Genomic DNA, 25,984 nt, shown 5'->3' with positions numbered 1-25,984 from the left:
ACGGAGAAAGTTCTCGTAGGAAGCTTTATTTGGTCTGGAACATCTGGTCTGTAGAACTTCCCTGCTGCTATGTATGTCCCATCCCAAATCTGCTGCTTAATTTTATTAGTTATAGAGGCAGTTATATTAATTGATGTGCTTACAAAGTTGGACTGACTGTGTGTATCTAATATATTAATAGGTGCTAATAAATCACTCAGAGTACCTATACCTGTATGAGAGACTCCAGTTAAGGCTGAAGTAGCCTGTGCAATGCTTCCCCCGACGGACGTTTCAACATTTCTTTCTGTTTGGGCTCTTGAGGAGGCAGATGGCCCTTGCTCTGTTTCCTGCGACAACATGGCAGGTTGTTGTGGACTAGTGGTCCCATGCAGCATCTCCAGGATGTGGTCCAGCTTTCTGTCCACTTGAGCAGTGATCACAGGTGTAATCTGCTGTACCACCTGCTGTGCTATCCGGTCAACGGTAGCTTGGTCTACTGTATCTGCATGTGTTGCTCCCGCTCCATGCTGCTGTTTTTGGCGATCAACTGCTCTAATCCGTGAACCAGATGACTGAACCCTCTTTACAGCCCGTTCAACCCCCTGCTGATGCTTTGCGCTTGGGTGGCATGATCTGGTTAAGTTAGAAAAATTAATGTATTAAACATAATAGTAAATAGTAAGAAAGAAGTAATATGGACTACCTCGTATGGTCCTATGCACAAGGCATGTTATTATTTAATGAAAAATGCACAAACATATTGTCATTGGCAAACCAATGCATGCAAGGTTACCTGATATAATTTCTTCATTGACAGACACAAATATACCTACATATATATATAAAACCTTTTGTCCTTAGCAAAATGGCTTATGTATAGAAGGTGGCGGTCTGGTATGCAACCAGACCTGTTATCAGGCCAACAGGCTGATGCAAAAGTGCAAAAGAAAAAGAGGACAGGTACGGGACCTGGTCTGTTATCTTCTAAAGTGAGCAGATAGCAAAAGGTATTGAAACATGTTCCAGGAAGCCACTCATAAAGGACCCCTTGTGAAATAATTAATACTTAAGAACAAGGATTTGGTATATAATCTTTTAACTTGAGGGTGGGGGGGCACCAAAATTATTATGGGGAACCCCTATTATGTAGACCAGAGTGGCTTGCCAGGAACAAGTCCCAAAAGGATCAGGTACCGGACCTGACCCAGTGCCTCCACAATGGCAGACACTAAGGTTGTTTACGAAAAACAAAGGAACAGGTACGGGACCTGGCCTGATATCTCCCTTTATGGGCAGATACAAATAAAATTGAAAGCAAAATTAGTATAAGAGCTAACCTACCCAAGTTATCGTTGAATGATTGTGCGTTATTTTATAACATGCATTGAGAAGAGCTCCCCGAAGTGACTTATAAAGGTGCCACTGTCCTTTATGGGACAAATGAATGCCATCTGAGCGAAACTTCTCCCTCACATGAGGCCTATCGAAGGCAAATTTGCTATTATGGTCCCAAAATGTTAAATAAGGATAAGCAGACACTTTAGATCGCACAATATCATTGACTTCCTTTGCTAAGTGACAGTACATATCCTTATAGTTTTTATCGGCTGCTTCATTGTTATGGTTTAGTATTTCCGCGACCCCAACTTGGTGTAACGTTGCCGGGAATCTAGGCATAAGCTGACACAGAATGATCTGTTTAACCTTATATTTCTTATGTAAAAGCGTAGCCAATGCGACCATCTTATGTGCAATTACCTCTGGCGATGTCTCTGCGTTTACATCGTTGTCCCCAATCAAAGAATTACAATATCGGGGCTTCTTAAGCGGACTTCATTCATGTCAAGGCGCAAAAACTTGTCGATTGTGCGCCCACCGATACCCTTCATGTTTATATTACAAACTTCCGTTACATTAAAAGACGGACTTAGTTTAAGATCCATGGGGGTAATCTAGGGTATTTTTGTCACTCTGTATGAATTTTTTTTCTTTAGATTATTATTTTTTTTCTTAACATCAAGCTCGCGTCGAGCACCTGTGATAATAAGTGCTTTTGTCATTGTCTTTCCAAAAAATAAACGATGGCTATGTACATAAAGAAAATTCTACTAACCTTCTTCTTTCCAAAGTGCGAGCAAGAAAATGATCCTCACAATTATGAGAAATAATTGTGCAAATAAACAAGAACAATTAAAAGGATCGAAAGGAAAAAGAAGAAAAATGTAAAATTTATGATCTCTAAATATACTACCCGTATCTCCAAGAATTCTTTGCAAGTGACGCTAAGGATGCTGACCCATATATTCATACTCCTAAACTATCTTCCATTGGCTGAACGAGTCATGTGACCTCATTCCTGGGTTCGGCTGGCCCCCCAATGGTCAATATTGCTTTGTTTCAATTGCATAACAAGGCCCATTTACCTCTCATCACAAATATCCTTATTATCGGTTCATATCGTAGACATGTGCTTATAAAATTATGACGGTCAAGGAACAGTAATCAGATTAATGAATTATATGTTTTATTAATTTTTAATCTCTATTTCTTCCGTCAGGCACTTTAAGAAAACACATACATACTAATATGATGAAGTATTGTTGTTGTTGTTGTTGTTGTTCTAGGGTTTAACGCCCTTTTCCAGCACAAGATAGACTATACATGGCGGCCAGTATAACTGATGGAGGAAGAACCCTGTAAAACCCAGGGATGAACCACCTACCCACAAGAAGTTACTGGCAGGCATTCTGACGTACCCACGTTAGCCGAGCCTGAGACTCGAACCCACGGAGACAGAGGTAAGATGGAAGTGATCCGGAACGCTTTAGACCACTCGGCCACTCAGGACCCCATGATGATGTATAAAGTTACACTTAAGTTCTAGTATCATATGTAAAACATTTCTGCAGCAAATTGCAATATGCCTTTTCAAATGCATATAGGTGTGCACACTAAAGAAACAATGACAAGTGCTATGTTCCACATTTATTGTGCCAGGTAAACAGTCATTTGGTAGTATAAATAATAACACACTCAAATTCCACATTTTGATGGGACCAACACCATGTTTTACAGCAAAAATACTTTGAATTTCAATGTCAATAACCACAAAAGGAAACAATGCAATAGGAAAATAAGGTTCCAGGGAGGCACTACCTTACTGAACAATAGTGCTGATTAGTACAATGAAGACATAAGCCGTGTCGTTGAGATACAATATATCAGTGTGGTAATATAAACTAATCTTGGTCACTTGGTGCAATGGATATGTCTTAATAAAACCTTGGTATCACAACCTGACAACTGGAGAGCTTCCAAACCAAAACTAATCCAACTCTTCCACCTTGTTCCAGATACCAGGACAGACCTGAATAAATATAGCATTTTCACTTGATCATATTCATCACTAAGATGAAGGTAAAAGATGTTAAAATGTGATAGATATGGAAATTTCAAAATGGGATTAAGAGCACAATTCAGGGGGAAAAACACTCAACTTGACATAGTGACACTCAGAAATGTGAAGCAATGGGTATGTATTGAATTGACAATTCATCCCCAAAATATATGAGGTTTATATGAGAATGTTTATCAGATTATGTTCAGCCATTTACAGACTTAATAATTAATAAGGAAGAATATTTCTGATTAAGTTTGACCGCTACGGTGACCAAATGTTTAGAACGTCCGCCTCCGGAGGTCGCGGGTTCGATCCCCGGCCGAGTCATACCAAAGAGAAAAATGGTAATAACAGTTGCCTCGCTAGGCGCTGAGCATTAAGAGGTTAGTGTTAGGGCTGGTCGGCCTGTTGTCAGGATAATGTGACTGGGTGGGACATCATGCTACATGTCTGCGGCATGATGTCCTAGAACTAGACATCACTAAACACTGGCACACTGCAGATATCGTAGCGATATGACTGAAAAATTGTTAAAGCTACGTTAAAAATCTAAATCACACGCAGTCACATTCTGATTAAGTTTATGGTAATGTTGGGATGGTGAGATTTGACCATCGGTACAACAATTATTACTTAGTACAGAGGACGCTAGGTACCAATGTACTTAAAAGATATTTCCACAAGTAAGCTCATTCATGATGGAAATAACAATTTTGGATATTGCAAGTGAATACAGCCAAGTATATGCCCCACAGATCAACTATTGGAACCAACAGATGCTATATCATTCAACTAAATGCGAAATTCTGATCCATAACACATTTGCCTATGTGGGACATGTACCGTGTATTTATTAAGATCAACTCTGCAAACAGAATTCAGATGGTCTGTTTAAACACTTCTGTTATATTTTTAAGAGTGTCGGTTAATACTTATTAAATTGAATGGTTCATTGGGTTGTGATATCAGGTGACGCGACAATACACCACTCTGTCAAAGTATTAAAGAAAAATATATTGCCATACATAAGCATATGCACGATGGAAACAACATTTAGGATATTTTAAATGCATGCAGCTAGATATGTGCCTAACAGATCAACCATAGTTACAGTGAAATTCAGTATTATGTATTGAATGTGAACTTCTGATCCCAAACATTCTAAAATATATGAACATTTGCTCATGTGGAACTGGTAACCATGTTAACATCAATTGTACAAAAATTAAATTCAAATAATCTGTTTGGACATTTCTGGTCTAATCACTAGAGTGTCAGTTAACAATTATTATTAGTAATTAATAATGCATAAAGTAAAGTGGTTCATTACATTGGGATGTCGGTTTATGCCATAATACCGAACTACGTCAGTCAATGTCCTAAGCAAACTAAACAATAAAAACGAATGTATTTTATATTAAACATCATTTTGCTGTTTTCCTACTTCCAAGGGTACATAGACTTGGGGAAAGTACATTGTATCCCTTTGAACTATATTTATCTTGATACGTTTCATTCGTAAACAACTCAAAATGGCTTAGTAGCCAACCTGAGTAGGTTGTTATAGAGTATTCATATTCATCCTCGCAGTAAGTACCATATAACTATGTTTATAAACAATTACTGAAAGCCGTAAAAAGCATATATGTGTTATTCATTTTGTCACCCCATTATAAACACATCAATTAACTATTTTTTAAAGTCAGTTTACACGATATATCGGAATGTCATGTGTCTAGCATTAACAATAAACATTTGGGATACCATTTTATGGGTATGGAACAAAGAGGACCCATATCACAATTATTTTGCATATATGGTTTCTACATTTGTTTCTATGTACTAAACTTTCCACTGTGTCCAAATACTGTCAAAAGCACCGTGCACGGGGTCACAGAGTTCACTTCCGGATCAGCATCAGTACCTCATTACTCACTGTGCACACAGGCAACCACACATTCATTCTCAAATTCTAAAGAATGAACAATTACCTTTAAATCAACACCAAGAATGCCCAAATCTAACTCTTGTATCACCACCACAATGAGAGGAAAAACTGCTCTAAAAATAGACTGAGACTTTATTCGGGCACTGAGCCATTAGTCCACACCAACAAAATTCGTTCAGATATAGTTATCTGAGGCGGCGATTTACACCCGAGGTTTCTTTCTCAATTTGGAAGAAATTGCCGAGCAACTTCCAGTTGTGTGTTAGACCGTGTTTCAATGCAAATTTCATAAGTTTTCAAAACTGATTACTTATATTTAGGCATACTGGGTCTGCCTGGACCTATGGTAAATATTATAAATGACCTAACGGCGCAGTACACATTTCTTTTACTGACCTTTATAAGAGCTTGACAACGTGCAAAACTTACGCATCTCCGAAACTGAAGATCTGACACAGGAAGTGCTCCAACGAGCATGGGCAAGTTTACGTTTTGCCCCCCAAAAACCCAACAATACACGTTAGCACATTTTTACAAAGAAATTTGCTTAATTCAAATTAGAATTAATACATACAGTAGACTGACTTTAACATGTCATCACAGCGAAATATGTAAAGGGATCACGTGTTTCGGACAGTTTGGTTAGACTCTTAATATACATGCGTGTCGACTCTTAATATACATGCGTGTCCGTCAAGCTGGTCGGGAACAATATCCGAAATTGGATAGTAAATTTCCAGACACCAGAGGGGCGATGGTGCATAGTGTATTCCGCTGTGATAACACCATAACGTAAATGTTAAAGGGTTTTGACCAGGGAGCAACTAATCTTCCCCCATAAGGTGCTACCACATTGGAACACACGCGTTCTTATTATCTTACTGATTAATTGGAAAGCTGCACCGAAATCTAGTGAAAATAAATCATAAACAATCATTTTTTATGACGAGAGCGTCATCTACGGTCAATCACATTTCCCCCGATGGAACTTAGTGGACACATCTCCATTTCTTAGCCAATCATTGGATGCCGCGCTCGTGACAGTTTATTCACGGTGTTCAGTCAGCCCCAGTACAGGACATGTCTGTGTTTGATAAAGTGGACGATCTAATCACAGGGTCTTCACTTAACTGAAAAATCTTCCAGAGAAATGCTGTCCAGCGTTTCAAACATTCTGCACCCCACAGGTCAAACGTTTAAAAAGGAGGAAACAGGTCCGTACGTAGTGTCGGAAACAATTGAGAAAACTATTATGACATTCATTGACATGAACACTTAGACTTGCACGACAATCAAAGCCCAAATTGCAGAAAGTGACAGAAAGACAATACTTAAAACTTCATTTTTCGAACTGTAAGTAGGATAAATGTTGAACTCGCGTGAAAACATCGTGGATATATTTTTGCCGACAATTTCAATTATGAATTTAGAAATATAAACACTGGATAAGAGGATACCTTTTTCCCGCTCTTTATATTTTAGAAGAAAATGGCAGTTCTGCGTGAAGCTAATTTACAATATATACGAATAAGAATGTCATAACTTTCATTGCTTTGCTAGATCACGATATGAACCAATGGATAACTATAATTTGCAAGGTACTTGCATATAATTTGCTTTCATTCCTTTTACATTTTTTTTAGCTTCGGAACGAAATCTTTATCAAATATTTGCCTTAGATTGGTTTATCTTGAACATCTGCTATCCAAACTTCACAAGTTCCAGTGTTTTAAGAAAGCAGATCACTTCTGTTTAGACATTCTTGGACTGTGGACTAATGCAGGATAGCATGGTACCCTGACCTCCCATGATGCTCCGCACACGAGACCAGGCACGCACAGTTGACTGGCCAATATGGGTAGAGAACATCAAGATGGCGAACTTAGTACAAAAATACGTTGGCAATAACAAAAATGGCATTAAATCAGTTATTTCCAGCTGTATCTCCACCGGCCTTTTCGTTGTACTAGTCACAATTTTGTCAATTAAAGAAGCAGACCTAAGTATTTGCTTAAAGTGTCACTATGCATTACTGTAATTTTCTGCCATTGTGTAGGCCTAAGTCTTAAAGTGGGGTACGGTAAGAGATTGCGCAATTGTATATATGTTCTTTGTAGTGTAAGAAATGCTTTATTCAAAAAAAAAAGTTTGAGCGACTGTGTTTTACCTTTATTTTACTTCAAATTTAAACATTTTTAATAATCCGATTTTCATGTCATTGAGCATACATTTCTTTTAGAATAGATAACGTGGTCGGGTGTATGGAATTATGTTTATAATACAATTGATACCTATTTATGCAGTGTTCGTTTTGGAGAAGAACGCTTGGTCAGAATCTTTGCTGGCAAGAATATATATGCAGTAAAAAAAAATGGAATAATAGCGCTTTAAAACATTCAACACCTGTTGAGTTTCAAGAACATTTATTTCATACGTGGCATACCCAAACAGAAAAGATCATTAATTTAGAAACCGTACAGGTACATTTGGTAGCAGCACTATTTGAGTTATAATTTGGGTATAGATGGATATATTTTGTATACATTTTGTATGGTAACTGTTTATACAGGTTAAATGTTGCACCTGCAGAATTGTGCAGTTGATTCATGTAATTTGATTTGTTCAGTGAATTGTGCAATTGATTACTGTAATTTGATTTGATCACCTTTAACTCGAAGAATCAATGTTACCATGACGATAAAATACCCCATCTGGCAGGAATAATGAATTAATAGCCATCAACTTTGCTCATTTTTTGGTACATATATTTAGCAGTAGTTCCAAAAAGACAATGTACATATGTTAACAACAAGCAATATTTAAGCTAGCGAACTGAGCCTTAGACGCTAGTTGCATTCTTTGAAAATTCTCAGAGCTGCATGAGTCATTTTGTGATACCTGAGTTATCAGACCTTAAGCAGCAGTAGTTCTAATACATCATAGGCATCCGTAAGATTCCTGTATATTTGACTAATTATACATTATACTGTCGCATTTGCAAAATTTTGCAATTGATTCGTGTCATTTGGATTTCATAACCTTGAGCAATTAAAATCAGTACATCTATGATGGTAAAATGCACTTTTTAGCACAAATGATAGCCGTCAGCTTTCTTCTTTTTTTTGTACATATATTTAATACGTACATATTTGAACAACGAGTAATATCCAAGTCAGTCGATTTACCCATAAACACAAATTTTATGGTTAGGTGTTTGTTTATAGCCCGAGGGAAAGCAAGACTGTGGACACAGATAACGGAATCAGGAATGATACTGCAAGGCGAGCGTGTTTAGTGTTCGGCCCCAGAGTAGAAATAATAACATACTTCATGATTGTTGCTGCAGGCCACTTTTGGTGGCTTCAGTATAGATTTTCTATAGAAATAAACATAATTCAAGGCAAAAGATATACAACTGCAGATCAAAGTTACTGCTATGATGGTTTACATACATAATGAAGCTCAAGTGCTTGAAATTTGGGGCTCAGACCGCCACACAATATAAATAAAAACCACGTGAAATATCAATAATGAAATACACAATGCGAAAGAACGATTGACTATTGAGCCAGACGATTATATTAATGGACAGTAACAAAATTCGTTATTGTTCATGAAGTATGATCCATAAAATTCACCGTATCTCTCTCTCTCTCTCTATATATATATATAAACACATCTATATATGCAACATCATAAAACCTGAATGCCTACACTCCAATAAATACACATATATATATATATATATATATATATATATATATATATATATATATATATATACACGCAGGATTCACATCCGTATGAATGAAGAAGAAAACAATGAGAGAAAAAAGGGGGGAGGGTGTAGGGGCAGCGGTGGGAGTTAAAATTCCACACCAAATATTTTCTGAATCCAGGATTGCGTCTCTGCTCTCCTGCAGTTCAGTTGAAAGTGACCATAATTACCATTCAAGTAACTGTGCGCAATTGCAAGCCCTGACAAATGATTGGCCAGTGAAGCCCATGTGATCACTCCGGGCAATTCAATTGGCCCTTCAGGGCTATGTTCACTGTCATAACAGAGAAAGGTAAAAAAGTAGACCCAACCTCCTCACACCATTCATAAATGTACTTACGCAGGCGTAAGTAGTTTTATGGTTAGGTGTTTGTTTATAGCCCGAGGGAAAGCAAGACTGTGGACACAGATAACAGAATCAGGAACGATACTGCAAGGCGAGCGGGTTTAGTGTTCGGCCCCAGGGAAGAAATAACATATTCCATGATTGTTGCTGCAGGCCACTTTTAGTGACTTCAGTATAGATTATCTATAGAAATAAATACAATTCAAGGCAAAAGATATACAACTGCAGATCAAAGTTACTGCTATAATGGTTTACATACATAATGAAGCTCAAGTGCTTGAAATTTGGGGCTCAGACCGCCACCACACAGAGAGTGCCCGCCACATCTAGCGCTCTGTGTAGCCCCAAAATGAATAAAGGAAGCGGAAAGAAGAAAGAAAGAAGAAAAAAAAAAGGGGGGGGGGACTGCAGCAAACACGCGAAGAAAACATGTAATGAAAAAAAGCATAATAAGAAAACAAAATAATTCTTTATTCCAGACTACCTAGGCCAAACGTCTAAATCACGATATAAAGTAACAACAATGTAAACATAAATGAACATATATCCCATGTACCAGTATACAGATAATGCCGAATTGTGCACCCGCCAAAAGGTGTTTATAACCTGTGAGAATTGCTCTTCAATGAACCCATATGAAGGGCAGTGCCCACATGATGTGGATGGCTGTCTCGGTCTGTGCACGTACGAGACCTAGACGAAGAATTGAAACGCAGAACCATGTAGTAGTTAGTGATATGATAACGTGTACAACAACGGAAATCCATAAATGAAAATTAAAATAAAAGTAAAACATTGTAAACATATCGGAACAAATATATCATGTGTACAGGTATACATATAATGCCGAATTGTGCACCAGCGAAAATGGGTGTATTACATGTGCGAAATGCTCTTCAGTGAACCCATATGAAGAGCAGTGCCCGTATGATTGATAACGTGTACAACAACGGAAGTCCATACATGCAAATTAAAATAAAAGTTAAACATTGTAAGCATAATGGAACATGTATATCATACTTACAGGTATACAGATAACGCTGAATTGTGCACCCGCGAAAAGGGTGTGTATTACATATGCGAAATGCTCTTCAGTGAACCCAATATGAAGAGCACTGCCCGTATAATGTGTATTGCTGTCTCGGTATGTGCACCCACAAGACCTAGACGAAGAAATGAAAAGCAGAAAAAGACAGTAGAACGTGATTAGAAAATATGTACAACAACGGAAGTCCAAAAAATTTCAAATTAAAAGTAAAAACATTGTAAACATAATGTAACATATATAGCATGTGTAAGGTATACAGATAATGCAGAATTGTTAACCCCATGTCGCGAAAAGGGTGTTATCCAAGTCAGTCGATTGACCCATAAACACAAATTGTATGTCTTTGAAAATTCTCAGAGCTGTTTGACTAGCAGCGTGATATACTCTTGTGTGTCACTCACGCAGAAACAGTTCTAGTAGACCATATATAACTATAAGATTCCTGCATATTTGAGCAATAAACATTTGAAGTCTCAAGTAAACACAAAGTTAATACCTAAACACTTTGTTAAATATTGCACCACAAGTCTTTGCATGGTGAGTTAGCTCAGTTGATTCATTGATGTCGTAATTTATTTGGAAGAGTTTTTAATTTTGCACTACGAGGGGCATATAGACATTCATGTTTCATAAAGTTTTAACCAGGGCCGACAAGGGATATTTCTCCGTGGCCTGGCCCTTAAAGAGTCCGGGCCGAATAACACCTTTTAAATTTTGTTTGAACAAGAACTAGGAGAGGCCCGGGTGTTTCTTACCCCAGGACCCTTGATCGCTCCCTACGGCCCTGGTTTTAACTGCATTGACGCATTTTGCATCTTGATGGTTTGTCTTCAACATACCATATTATCCCTATTCGAAATTGCATAAAACTCTTGGCATTGCTTTACATCAAGTAATATCTATCCTGAAGTCAAAATATCATCAATGCCTGGCCAAAGGGAAAAGGAAAATATTCAGTTATTGTAACAGAGATCAGGTAAGTCTAGAATCTACCTGACAGCTGTATTACCACCTTAATCTCACCCATCCCTATCCCTCTATCTGTTTCAATAATGCATTTTAAAATACAGGTATGCTCAATAACTTGAAAATAGGTAAATTCGAATATGTAGGAGCATAATGTAAAATCACGATAAAACACAGTCGATAAAACTTTCATTTAAATAATGCATATACAAATAAAGTACAGCCATACAAGTGCGTAATCTCTCACCGTCCACGACTGACAATGACTGTACTGCCGAGTGACTCTTAAAAAGACCCAGTGAAGTCACAGCTGGAAATAACTGATTGGATGCTATTTCTTTATTGCCTGCGCAGTTTTATACTACTTGCGCCATCTTGACTTTCTCCACTGGTATCGGCCATTAAATGCGGTGTGCGTGGCCTAGTGTGTGGAGCAACATGAGAAGTCAACATACCATGCCATTTTGCAAGATTTATTGACCTCTGAAATTGAAGAGTTTGAGGACGTGCAAAACCTAGGCGCCTTAGAAACTGAAGATTTGACGACGGACATGGGCAATTTTATATTTTATAAAAAAAAACTCATGGTAGCATATTTTTGCGTAGAACTTTACTTGGTTTAAAGTACAATATCAATACATATTATTCGATTGACTATAGCAAGTCATCACATTAAAATACATAAAGGGCCAAGTGTTTAGAATTATTTTGTTAGACTCTTGACATACATACGTGTCAGCCAAGCTGGTCGGTGTTAGGATAATATCCAAAATTGGATAGTTAATCACTAGATAGCAGACCTTCTTACTTAGCGACGACGGTACTGAGTGTCTAGCATCCGCGGATGTATCATGTGATTTTCACGTTATAAACATTTTATCATGTGACTATTGTCACGATTCAACAACGCGACAAATTATAAAATCGATGGATCAAATGACAGCGTTAAAAGCAATGCAAACCAACAAAATAACATTACAGAATTGGGGGATGATTTATCAGACTAGTCCTTCACAAGAAGCTTGTTAGCAAAACTGAAGGAAAAAATAAAAAATAAAACAAAACAACAACACCCCCTAACCCCAACCCCATCAGAAACCCGCCTTATATTTGTATGCTTCGGTTGGTGTTTTAGGACACGGCAATACAAGTAGTTAGTGCCGAGGCAGTTGTAATAAATGGCCTTGTTGATCCGTTGCAAGGAATCGAATAAGCATCCATGTGGTGGTGATTTCCTACATGCAAACCACTTGAATGAAACCAACAAGATCTCCGCTTTTTTTTTTTTGTTGGTTTTTTTACATCACTGGTTGCGGAGACTAAACGGGCGAGGCAGTATTTCACATTGGATCTTTCCGCAGAAATACTTTGATTATATACTTTTTAAAGTAAAGCGACGGAATACTATTCACACACACACACACACACACACACACACACACACTATTATATACTACTACTACTGCTATTAAAGACATATGCGTTGATTCTTTTTATTTGTTCAATTATTATAATGAATTGTTATTGTTGTTGTTGTTATTGTTATTATTATTATTTTATTATTATGTCCTTATATTATTTTTTATTTGTCGTTTATTATTTTATAAAGTCTATTAAACTAGCATGAATTCGTTTGTAATGCTTTATTTAATGATAACTGGAATATTCAATCAGAACTGTTTTATTTCTCTGTGGTTTATCATTGTGATATTTTATTCTATCGTTTATTCAGACGTGTGTATATTACGAAGTACATATATATTTAGATATCTGGAATATTTTTTTAATATTATATGTCCTCAAGGCATGTGACACGCTTACAAGGAAAGAAAATCACTATTTTTTTATAAAGTATATCTGAAAGTAAGTTCAAATATATTTTAAATGGTGCAAATCATTAAGTAGTATGAAAATAAGAGATTTGGCTCCTTTGGTCATGCATTCGTCACAGGCTCTATTCCCGCTGACTTTTGCCCATTTTAGTAAGCAGCCACACAAGTTGTGCAACTTGTGGATTATTAGCATTATTAATCAATGAAAGTGAAGTGGCCCAAGGAAGAGCCATACAGTGATGCAGGCAGTGTTATATATATATATATATATATATATATATATATATATATATATATATATATATATATATATATATTTTTTTTTTTTAAATTATAAAGTCATTTAGTTAATGACATTTTTATTTTTAAGATCATTTGAATGGGTTGTGTATATGAAAAGAGTACATGTGTATAACTAGTACTATTTCAATTCCTAAAAGCTCAAGGTTGATGCACCAAGTTAAAGTAAATATGATCACTTGGTCTATATAGGCCATTAGCGGCGCGAATGAGGTCAAAATAACATCACGTGGTCCAAGAGGGCATTTTTACTATAGGAAGATCAAACTGCCATAGTTTTTGATTGGGTAAAAACTTGAACAACAGTTGTTGATGTGATCATTGAAAATGTATTTCATAATATTAAATGATTAATTCTAGAAAGTCTAATTATTGTTTTTCTACTGGGTATTAAGTGATTATATAAAGAGATATTTGTGCAGCATTCCTCATTCTGGAGAATTATATCTGTCTTGTTAGAGATACATTGAGAGCCTTGATTGATTTATTTATTTAAGCTGATAACCATTCATTGGAATTGCAGAGTTTAGAACATTTATTTTAAACAGACTTTAACAAATACTGGATTATTGTGAAATTATTCAGAGACTTGGATATATTAATATCTTTGGATTTTACTGTGAAGCATTCAATAACATTTTTGAAACTTAATATTCTTTGGATTTACCTTGAATTCAAGTAAAAACTAGCACATAAGCACATTAAAATTTTCATTTGGAATACCTTTGGAGGATATTCAGACTACCCTGGAATTGGGAGAAGGTTTGGAAATTTTAGGAATTTATACCATGCTATTTAAAAAAAAAATTTCACTTTATAGTTTAGGGAAATAATTTATATTTTAAATTATAGATCACTTGTTGGCTTTGCCCTTTCTTGCTATGTGGTTTAAGCACCTATGACAACAGAGCAGTAACCAGCCAAAAAAAACAAACAAACAACCAACAACACCCCAAAACAACTTTTGTCACTCCACTCACATTCTCAACCATAATCCACTTCCTATTGCCAGATTTTCACTCACTGAATCTGACAGTCATTGCTGAGTGGCTTAATTAATAATTTGACTAACTGCAGTCAGCATCATTTCTGTTGATGTTAGCATAACTGCTTTTAATAATAATAATAATGAGGACTTTGTATAGCGCCTAATCTTTAGAAGCTCTAAGCACTTTACAAGATTAGACAGTACCTATAAGATAAAAAACATATAATGATATGATTACAAAAAAAACAAAACACCATGAAATTAGAAAACATTATATATATATATAAAAACATGCCGAGAATATTTAAGGTAGGAAACATTATTAGGCCTTTAAGTTTGTTCTTCCAGTTGAAATAAGTGAGTTTTGAGACCCCTCTTGAATGTGATCACTTTTGACATGAGGATTTCACCACAAAAGACATCTAACGATGTCTAATCAGTCCTGATTGAAAATGATGTCAATATGACATCCAATTAATCCACAACAGCAGCTAAGTTGAATATATTATTGTCACTGAAGAATATAAGAGATGGTTTCAACACTCAACAGTTAAATGGAACAAATAGTCATAGTTTGATTTTCTGGAAAAGTTTTCCACTTGGTTAATCATCAGTTCATTTGAGGGACTCTTGTTTTCTTTTGTTTGTTGCTTTTATTTTCAATTTTTTTCTCTTTTATTTCATTTTTTAATTTACCTTTTAAACTTTAAGCAAAATCCACTTAAGGTAGAAATGAAATTATATATGCATGTTTTTGTCTATTTGTAGATGGCAGCATTCAATTGGCAGGCCATGAAAGCATTTTTTTCCACATATTTTTTAAATAACGTTTTGGACCTTGTTTGTGTCTTTGTGTCTTTGCTCATAAACACCATTTTAGCATGATTAAAAAAAGTCACTCAAAGAAGGCAAATTAAATTTTATATTTGTTTATAGATGTAGGTTATTTGATTTAGTTTTCAGGCCATCATAGCAGCTTTTCTCATCTTTAGACCTTTTAGTTAAAAAATCATGGTAACACAATTAAACGAAAAGTACATGAGACAGAAATATGTAACTTTTTTCAAAGTCTGTATGTAGTTGTATGTAGATGACATGATTACATTTTTTTAATTATTTCTGCAATGTCTGAAATATATGTTTGCATTTTTTAAAATATTTTTGGACATCATTTGTTTTAATGAAAATGTTTTAGCATGATTAAACAAGAACATCATCAGGTAGGCTACTGAAATTTTGTATGTATGTTTGAACTTACTTGTGGATGACCAGATTGATTTCATGAAGATATTTAAGTATTTCCCAAAAGAATTTTAATCTGTTAATTTGTTTTACATGAAATTCTAGTTCTGCATATCTACAGTTTGGGTATATATGTTTTCCAAACATAAATCTATTTCAGGTTTTTATATACATTTTTGAAATGTATGGATTTTGTAACCAAAACATTTGATTAGCACCATTAAGCAAAAAAAATATGAGGTTGAAAAATGAATTAGACATTTGTTTTTATATGTACATGATCTGATTAGTGTTTTGACCATTACAGCTAGCTTAAACATTTTTAAAAACATTTTTTAAAGACTTTTTGACATTTATTTTGCAACTTTAGGGGCAACAACCACTTTAGGTGGAATAATTAAATTTGGCTTGCTTGCTGGTACATATACATATCTAGATTTTGAGGCCATTTCAGAAATGGATTGATTTTTCTACACATATTTTATGTTTGGTCTTTGACTTTATGACAAAAACCTTGTTACCTTCATCAAGCAAATACCTCTTGTGGTCAAGAACAGGAATTTAGTGTTTTTTTTTTGTGTGTGTGTGTGTGTGTGTGTGTGTGTGTGTGTGTAGACAACCTAATTAAGACTTTTATATCATTAGAAGAATTTTTCAATTTAGAAAAAAATATAAAAAAGCCTTTATGATTTACCCGTTTTAATCTGCAAGGCTGAAAGTGGGTTTAAATGTTTAAAGAAACAAAAATGTAATCATATGTTAATAAGATGATCAGGATCGTATTTGACTGAGTTTGTTGTCACTATGATGATAACATATTGTTGAGTTTCATGGAAAAAAATGGCCTATATTTATTTTGCAATCAAATGATATTTTTAGTTACCAATTTACCCTACATATTAATATGATACATTTCCATCTTAATGCCTTTATCACAGTATAGAGTTCTTGGTCATAAATAGGTCACATTATAGAGTTCTTGGTCATAATTAGGTCACATTACAGAGTTCTTGATCATAATTTAAGGTCAGTTTATAATGACAAGATTTAAAAACTGCAAGGTAGTTTCCACGGATATTTGTTAGTTACATTGCCAGCTGCATTAAAATTGCCCATGCTAGTGATACCAGACATACCTGTTCCGCATTTTAAAAATCATTAATTTATTTTCATAGTTGAATAGATCTCATTAAAAAATATTCAGCAATATATTTGGACTATTTTTCCAGTATGCCATGAAAGTTATGGACCTCACAACAAGTAAACCAGAAGAGAGAGAATTGGCTTTGCAGGAGGCAGAAGTATTGAGGAAATTCAGCCACCCTCATGTACTACACTACATCACCTCCTTTGAGAAGGCTGGGTTGCTGTGCATTGTGACAGAATACTGTCCTAATGGTGACCTTGCAGGGTATCTAGAAACTCAGCAGGACAAAGGTGCGAAGTTGGAGGAAAAACAGATCCTTACATGGTTTTTCCAAACAGCCCAGGCTTTGAAGGTTTTTTTCCTGTTCTCTCCCTCTTGCTCTCACTCTCCTTCCTTCCCCCTTTCTCTCTGTCAAAATTTTCATAGCATGACCAATCAAGTTGATTTTTAATCAATCATTGAACCAACTAAAGGACTGAGAATGAAATTATCTTTATTTTTTGTACATTGTTTTAAAATAAGTACTTTTTTATTGCCATTTCATTGATAGAATACTAGTTTGATAGATAGAATACCACTATATAGCTTCATATTAATGGGAAAAATATCTTCATATATATTTATATTTTAATATACAGTCCATGAGAAAAGTTTGGATTTTTATTGCACCAAAATATTCAACATTTATTAATATCTTTAAAATTCCAAAGAACTGAATACTTTATGGTAAATTATAAAACATGAATCATATATTATTGAAACAAATTATGTCTATGATGACATCAACACATGAGAAAGAAATTGACATGCATTGACCTGAAATTCAGAGGATATGGTTCATTTCAAAGGCCACAAAAGAAATTGACATGCATTGACCTGGAATTCAGAGGATATGGTCCATTTCAAAGGTCACAAAAGAAATTGACATGCATTGACCTGGAATTCAGAGGATATGGTCCATTTCAAAGGCCACAATAGAAATTGACATGCATTGACCTGGAATTCAGAGGATATGGTTCATTTCAAAGGCCACAAAAGAAATTGACATGCATTGGCCTGGAATTCAGAGGATATGGTTCATTTCAAAGGCCACAATTGACATGCATTGACCTGGAATTCAAAGGATATGGTCCATTTCAAAGGCCACAAAAGAAATTGACATGCATTGACCTGGAATTCAGAGGATATAGTCCATTTCAAAGGCCACAAAAGAAATTGACATGCATTGACCTGGAATTCAGAGGATATGGTTCATTTCAAAGGTGCTCGAAGAAAAATTGCTGCTGATAATATTCATGAATATTGAAGAATGTTGGGGCATCTTGATGTTTATCAAATTGAGAAAGACATGAATTGTTTGTGTTTTAGACTTTAGTTTCCTTACATATTGAAATAGATTATATCATTTGCATGCCATGCAAATTAACATAAATCACCCCTGTCTCTATGTTATGATTGCATCAGGCATTTATTTTGTTTGTAGTATAGTATTGTGATTTTATATTTTGCATGGACTTGGTAACTATTAACTGTATGCAGTAACATTTTTCAGCCATTTTCCTAACTTTGATTTTGCTGTTATGACAACCCATTATGTACAAAATATAAGCATTTTGTTTTATCAGAAAATTAGTTTATATTTGCATATTAGAAAATTGATGTATTATATTAGAAAATAATTTATAATATCAGAAATTGATTTGCTGAACTAAGCAAATCTTAGCAACTTTTGTCTTGTATTAAAATTTGATTTTCTTTTATTAGAAAATGATGCCATAATAACAGAAAACCATTTTCTAAGATTGGAAAAGTTACTCTGATTTTGTTTTCATATTTCAAATTATTTTCAATGACCAGAAATCATTTTCTTATATAAAAAATACATTTATGGACCTTTTTCAGGTGAATATTAAGTTTTTCTAATCAGCTGTAAATCTCATATGGACCCATGCAAAGTAGAGTTTAATATAAAAAAGTTGATTGGGTCATACACTCATATTCTCCAAAACAGAGGTATATAATTGTTTTATTGTATTATTCAAAAAGTTGTGATTCAGATTGCTTTGGAATCCTTCAAATGCTTAATATAAATTACGGACTTTGCTTGAAGTAAATATAAAGTTTTATGAACTTGTAAACCTATTATTTACTGCCACAAACTGGATGTCAATATAAAGGTCTGTAGAATTCCATATTCATTGAAACAATAGTATGTACTTTGTTTTATTACATGATCGAAAGAAAACCTTTCAGTTTAATTTTGCAGTTTCATTTCATCTGCATGATACTAAGAATTTAATGTTATGATGTCACATAAAATTAATGATGTCATGACTATCCAGAATGTATAATGTTTGACACTGACTTAATGTAAGATGTTTTTCATTTGACTGTCAATTCTTAACCATGGCCATGATCTTGATAGTACATAAATGTCTCAGTTGATCCAATACCTTGAAACATTCCCATATTATAGTCCATTAAGAATAACCCCACATGTCCAGCTTATCTTCGTTTGTTTTGGACAGTAGCTTCAAAGTTTATTTCAATTGGTCAGGCCAATGTGACAGACCCATCATGTGAATATTTCTGCTTTTAGAAGCAGATGATATTTCTAAATAAATTTCTGTATTGCACAATCTGCATACATGAAATAATAAACCATTATTCTCATTTACATAACCTGCTCATCTGCATAAAATGACCATCAGTAATATGTTAACAAATAAGCAGCTGGATTGGATAACTTTGCACTCAAACAACCAGTGGGCATTGATGTTACAACCACAGCAGTGCATCTTGGTTCACAAGCCACTTGATTGGTAGTCTAGTGAACTTGAGGCAAGCAGCTGGTTGATCATGATCCAAATTTGCATATACATGTACATGTACAAATGTTATGAACTTTATCAATTTGTGTGAGAAATGTCTTTGAAGATCTATATTTACCTAAAAATGATATGTAAAGAGCTTACCTAATATGTATTCTTTGATTTCTATATGTTCATGCATGTAGTCATTGTTAGAAATTGATGCACACATGCACAGGATTTGGTATGTGAATGATGTAACATGTTACTTGAATAAGAATGCTGTATAATATTAAAATAATGATTTTTTAAAATATGTTTCAATATAGTTCTTAATGTCATTCCATTTTCAGTATCTGCATGGACTGAATGCTCTCCACAGAGATTTGAAGTGCCCTAATATTTTCCTTGATGCCAACTATGATGTTAGACTAGGGGATATGGGTTTGACAAAGTATGACTGTATTACTTTTGTTATTAGGTCCTATTTACAGTTAGCTTCTTAATCTGATTACAGACTTATTTAATCACGTATTCATGTTCAATGGAAGTAGTTCTTGTTAATTGTGACTTTCTGGTTCATTCACCCCTTGCAACAAGTTAATATTTGTATTGTTTATATTGAACACTATGTCCATTATGGAAGTTTATACAATAGTTACCACAGAACATATCAGCTAGGACTGGAGTGTTCATTTACATGTCAGAAGGGATGCATATGTGTGTGGTGTGTGATTATGGTGAAAATATTTCCTTAAAAAGAGACAAACAAGAGAAATTTACTAGTATGTGTTACACTATGTTAGCATGGCTTATGGTGTACATCAACACTAAAATACAGTGATGCATGTTGTCATGTACTTGTTGTGTGATTAAGGTAAAACATTTCTGTAAAAAAATGCACTGACACCAAAAGATTATATTTATGTTAGTGTGCATAATGTACTATATTTTGAACTGGTCGTTATTTTTCATTTTCTTGTTACATACATTCTGAAAACAGTATTCACTTCACATAATCGGCAGCTTGTTTATGTAAACAGATATGTAAAATTACTTTTTGTATTTTATTCCAGAGTTCTAGAGAAACCTAATGCCAAGGCAGTAACATTCTGTGGAAGTCCATATTACATGAGTCCAGAGATATTTTCTTGCAAGCCCTATGACAGCAAGGTATGTATAGTATCTCAGGGCATTTAACTAGTTTTTCCTTATAGATGGTGGTAAATGGCTAATACTGTTATTTTTCCATAGTAGCTTTGTATATGACCTATTTGTATAGTAATAAGCTGAAAATACTTGAATAACAGTGACTATTTGACCTATTTGCAAATTAATGACTTTGCCATGCTGGGCTTGTTCAGACTGCATCTCATATTTTAAATTCTACAAAAAAAACAATGATGACAGATCACATCCATGATGGAATGTAAGGGGTGTTATGGTTAGACTACATGTAATGTCATAACTTTAGCAATTTTCTGAACGGGTTGCCACTTATGTGCTGGAATCCATGGAAAATCTTTGTAGTCTCTATTCATTTCACAGTATGGATTTACTCAAATTATGGATGAAATCTCTTATAGTGGTACATGTAATTACTTTGGAAAATATTGAGTTTTAAGGTTTACAAATTGGGATCAGGATTTTTATTAAAAAAATAAAAAATGCCTGTACATGTACTAGCTTGTCTTGCTTAAACTTTAGATATCTCAAATGTGATATGAGATCTTATTTACTATAAAGTACATCTCATTTGACATATAAAATATCTCGTTTTAAAAAATTAATATCACAGTTTTTAAATTCGATATCTAATATAGAAAATAATGTAAGATATATGTTATAATAAACAAGATATCTCATTTATTTAAGATTAACTTAGTTCTACAAGTCCCTGGTGGATATCTTAGATATCATCTAAAGATGCATGAAATATAAAATGTTACAACTCTATGGTCTCAAACTAAGTAACAGAAAAAAGTACAACCAGCAAGTTTAGTAAAATTCAACAAATAATTTATTTCCCTAGAATACGAATTGAAAATTTACAAGGAACTTAACACTATAATGAATTAAGTCCAAAATGATCCTAAATGTTTTATCAAGTCCAAAAGTATAGTGTTCCCAATAAATTGCAGCATTTAATGCACTGATGTGTCTGTAGTCTTGAATGTACTAATGTGTCAGCAGTCTTGATATATCTCAATGATATAATCCAGAATGTCCTTGAATAAATTCACAATAATTCCAAAGTAGCGATTTTGTCCTAAAATCAATGAGCACTTTGTATGTCTGATGAAACTGTCTAATATGTTCATACAATCCTGTACTATTTCAGAGTGATATATGGGCCCTGGGAGTCATTGTATATGAGATGTCTACCCTCGAGAGGCCCTTTGAGGCGATGTTGATGCATCAGCTTGTCTTCAAAATCGTCCATGGTTCTGTAAGTCTCAATGTTTCCTTCACTCTCTTTCTCTCAGTCTTCTTGAAAATATTCAATTTGGTTCCATAAAGTCATTATTGCACAGAAAATGGATGGTTCTGCTGTTTGCTGACCATGCCACAGTCATTTACATAAGAAAATATTTCCTTACTGCACAAGCTTTTACAGACTTCTCACTATACTTCTTATCAGGATAACACAGTTTATGAATTCAATTGCCTTCCAAATGGTTTGTCGTCTGCTCTTATATTCATTGTTATTAAGGTCAATAATGAAACCAAACTATTTTTAACTGAAAGGTCCCTTTTCAGGCAGAGAGCAGGGATGCTAATTTTTCAAGATTGCTCGAATCCACCTTGCAAGCTGCTGGCATCACCACAGGTCTTTTTACCCCACATAGCACAAGAATGGCATTCACTAGTCCTACTTTTTTCAGACAGGTTACCTGTGGCTACAGCAATAAAAACAGCTAGCTTGAGCAAAGCTTCTATGTTCTGGAAATATCGGAAACCTATAACATCAGACTTGATATTCAGTGAAGAATAGTTAGAATCAGCCCCAATGTATTGCTAGCAAATTCATTACATGCATTTACCATGCGCAGCTAATTTTTCTGCATAATAAAAAATTCTCATGATGTATGATGCATTCTGATTTGCCACTTTAACCTTCTATACTTCTGTCACAGGACACACTCAAAAGATCTCATGGGGTCCCTTAGGGTACAGAAGTTCAGTAAAGTTGGAAAATTAAACCATACTTACCAAATTGAAGTTTAATGATAATTTTGTTGATCCTGCAGAACCCTGGGGGAACACATGCCCACCCACCATCCCTGGGTCTCATTTTGTATCCTGTGACCTTCTTAAAGACTTACCAGTCCTATCATCTATGCATCATCATGTGTGATCCCTGTGTGATCCCTAAGGGACCATGTGTCCCTATGATCCCTAAGGGACCCATATGTTAAATGAAATTATCATTAACTTCTGTGATCCCTAAGGGACCATATGTTTAATGAAATTATCATTAACTTGTGTGATCCCTAAGGGACCATATGTTTAATGAAATTATCAGTAACGTGGTAAGTATCCATTACATTTTCCAATTAACATCTATGATCATTTTCAATATTCAACATTTTCCATAACTGATTTACAGAGGTACATGTAATAACATTGTAAACTTTTAAGCAATGAAAGACATTATTACGGCAAGGTCATACATTAAAATTACATCACAAATTATGGGAGGGGGAGGAGGGGGATGTAGAGTAGGGGGATTCTCATCAACACGTAAAGCTATGTCATGCTGAGCCAAGTTAAGAAAAGTGCTTTGCCCAGTGACATGCCATGGCAGCTGACCTGGATTGATCTGATCGCAGGATTCAAACTTGAACCCAACTAGTCATGAGTCAGACATGCTAACTACATGATGTCTAGCTACCACAGTCCTATTGTTGAACAATATATACTAGTGCTTATTTGCAGTGTGATTAACTGAAGTGAACAATTTTATGTGTTTTAATTTGGTTGATAGCACATAGGCAATAGCTGAAACTTTGGTTTTTAGACACAATTATATTCAGTACCAACATTATTATTTACATTACTTGCTGACACCTCAAGGTCATCAGTTACCCTCTGTAGTACACAAACCATTTTTATCACTAGAAGGGGAACCCCTAAGTCTTTTTCTTCAAAAATTCCAGTCTCCATTATTCTTAAAAGTCATTTTTCTTTCTTTTGTATAGCAGATCCTGGTTTGGTATTATGAAGCTAAATTTCATTCTTTAATGAGGAAAAAAAATCTAGGACTTGAAGGAAACTCGCAGCCTTCACACATGCCCTCCCTTCCCCCTTCCTGAGATTAAATGCTTCATGTTGATATATTTTGTTTTTTTTAACCCAGCTTCCAAACATGCCAACAGGATACTGTAAAGGTCTGGTGGACCTGATTGCGGCCATGTTGAGTAAGGAGCCTGACAATCGGCCAACCGCAGCTCAAATTTTGGAAAATGCCATTTTCAAGAACATGAAACCCACTAAAGTAAGTGATGTTAGAAAAAGATCAAGTAAATCTTTTTTCAGATGCTGTGAAAATTCAAAATATGCAAAAGTGTTATCTGAACAGTAGCATCTGTGTACACCCAGTTAATGGGACTTTTAATGTTGGCAATATTTGTCATAAACAAACTTTATGATTACATTTGAAAAAGTTCTTGCCAGAATACTGTATAAAAAGCCAGTGCCAGTGCTGAAAGAAAACAATACCAACACACATGCCCAGGGTCAAACAAGCACATAAGAGGGCCTGGGCTGAACAACACTTTTTAATTTTATAAAAGACAAATTTTGAACAAGAACGAGGAGAGGCCAGGTTGTTTCTTATTCCAGGGCCCATGATCACTCTCTGTGTGATTGCTGTCTACAGCCCTGCACATGCCCAGGGCAAGTGGCTTTAAAAAAAAAGTACTTGTTCAGACACCAGTCCCATCTACCCGAAAGTCTACCTTCCCATTCTTTTACCTTGTACTCAGAACTTGAGTACAGGCAGTTTCCTTGACTGACCATCTAAATGAACACTCCAGAAATCATCATATCATATTAAAATGAACCAAGGTTCACACATTTTAAATATTTTTCAATCATCTAACATTAAGATAACTCTCTGCTACCTCCAAATCCAGTCCTCCCTGAAATATGAAAAAATATGGTTCAATCTGTTATATAGAACAAGACAAGCAACTCTTATGCATTACCCAACCACCATTGCCACCTCTGCATTCTACCTGCTTGGTGTCTACCTCTATACAACAATGTGTCATTGACCAGATTTTAGTTTTTGCTTAAAACTGTAAACTTTGATCATCAGGAATCCAATTCTGTTTTTAAAGTCAGTTTTCTACATTTTTATTTCAATGGTATAGTAAGTCAAAACAGTTATAAGATACATGCAACATTTTTGTAAATTTTGTAAATACATTCATAGCTTTGCAGTTATCATAGCTTTAATTTTGTGTCCCAACATTTATTGGTCATAAAAATATTATTTTTGATATAATTTAGGATGTCCTAAGACTTATGGTATCCCAAGACTTACAGTATTAACAGTAAGTCAATGTTTTATAGGATACATACAACATTTTTGTAAATTTAGATAAATTCATTCATATATTTTGCAGTTATCATACCATTTTATTACTGTTACATGGTTTTGATCAGTAATATACAATTTTTACTGCTGAAATTGTTTAGGTACTATGCTTTTCAAATATTACACTTTTAAGAAATTTTGATAATGTGTTTTACAGTTAGTACAATATTTGTTGCATGCACTTGTTTCTTTTTCTTATTCGTTACAGAGATGACATCCAAGTGCAACAAGTGTAGATGATTTAAAGTTGTCGAGGATGGACAAATACATGTAATGTGTATGCACTTTAGTCATAGTCGTATTTGATCCAGCATTTAGAAGAAGCTCAGGGCTTCAAAAGGGAGTACACTCTAGTATGTTGGAGCAAGAACTTTTAGACATATACATCACATCCAGATTCTTGATTAGTCTCATGGGGGATGTCAAGATGCCCTTTCCACCACCCCCAACCCCACACACGTTGATGATGCAGTAACAGCACCAGATCATGTTGCATCCATGAATACCGCAGTTTATTAGATAATGATGAACTGCCCTCTCCAGATACCCCATAAAGGTGCAGAAACAGCACTAGAACTTACTGTATTTATAT

General features: G+C 34.9%; 1 protein-coding gene across 2 annotated transcripts in view; it reads left to right on the top strand.

Annotated features, from left to right (window-relative positions):
• Nucleotides 1-25,984, top strand: part of LOC149788929 (serine/threonine-protein kinase Nek4-like) — a 110,384-nt gene that overhangs the window by 56,196 nt on the left and 28,204 nt on the right. The window contains exons 1-6 of one of the 2 annotated variants that reach the window (XM_089975070.1): nucleotides 3,376-3,514; nucleotides 17,060-17,329; nucleotides 20,141-20,241; nucleotides 20,864-20,960; nucleotides 22,129-22,236; nucleotides 24,148-24,285. In XM_089975070.1, the coding sequence (XP_089831196.1) occupies nucleotides 3,407-3,514; nucleotides 17,060-17,329; nucleotides 20,141-20,241; nucleotides 20,864-20,960; nucleotides 22,129-22,236; nucleotides 24,148-24,285 (822 nt within the window). In that variant the 5' untranslated portion in view covers nucleotides 3,376-3,406. Of the gene's footprint in view, nucleotides 1-3,375; nucleotides 3,515-17,059; nucleotides 17,330-20,140; nucleotides 20,242-20,863; nucleotides 20,961-22,128; nucleotides 22,237-24,147; nucleotides 24,286-25,984 lie in introns of those variants that run through there. The other variant, XM_089975071.1, reaches the window with a different exon arrangement.

The sequence above is a fragment of the Sinohyriopsis cumingii genome, chromosome 11 (assembly GCF_028554795.1).
Source record: "Sinohyriopsis cumingii isolate HCF-2022 chromosome 11, ASM2855479v2, whole genome shotgun sequence".
In the NCBI taxonomy this organism is placed as follows: Eukaryota; Metazoa; Mollusca; class Bivalvia; order Unionida; family Unionidae; genus Sinohyriopsis; species Sinohyriopsis cumingii.
This window is presented reverse-complemented; position numbering and strand designations above follow the sequence as displayed.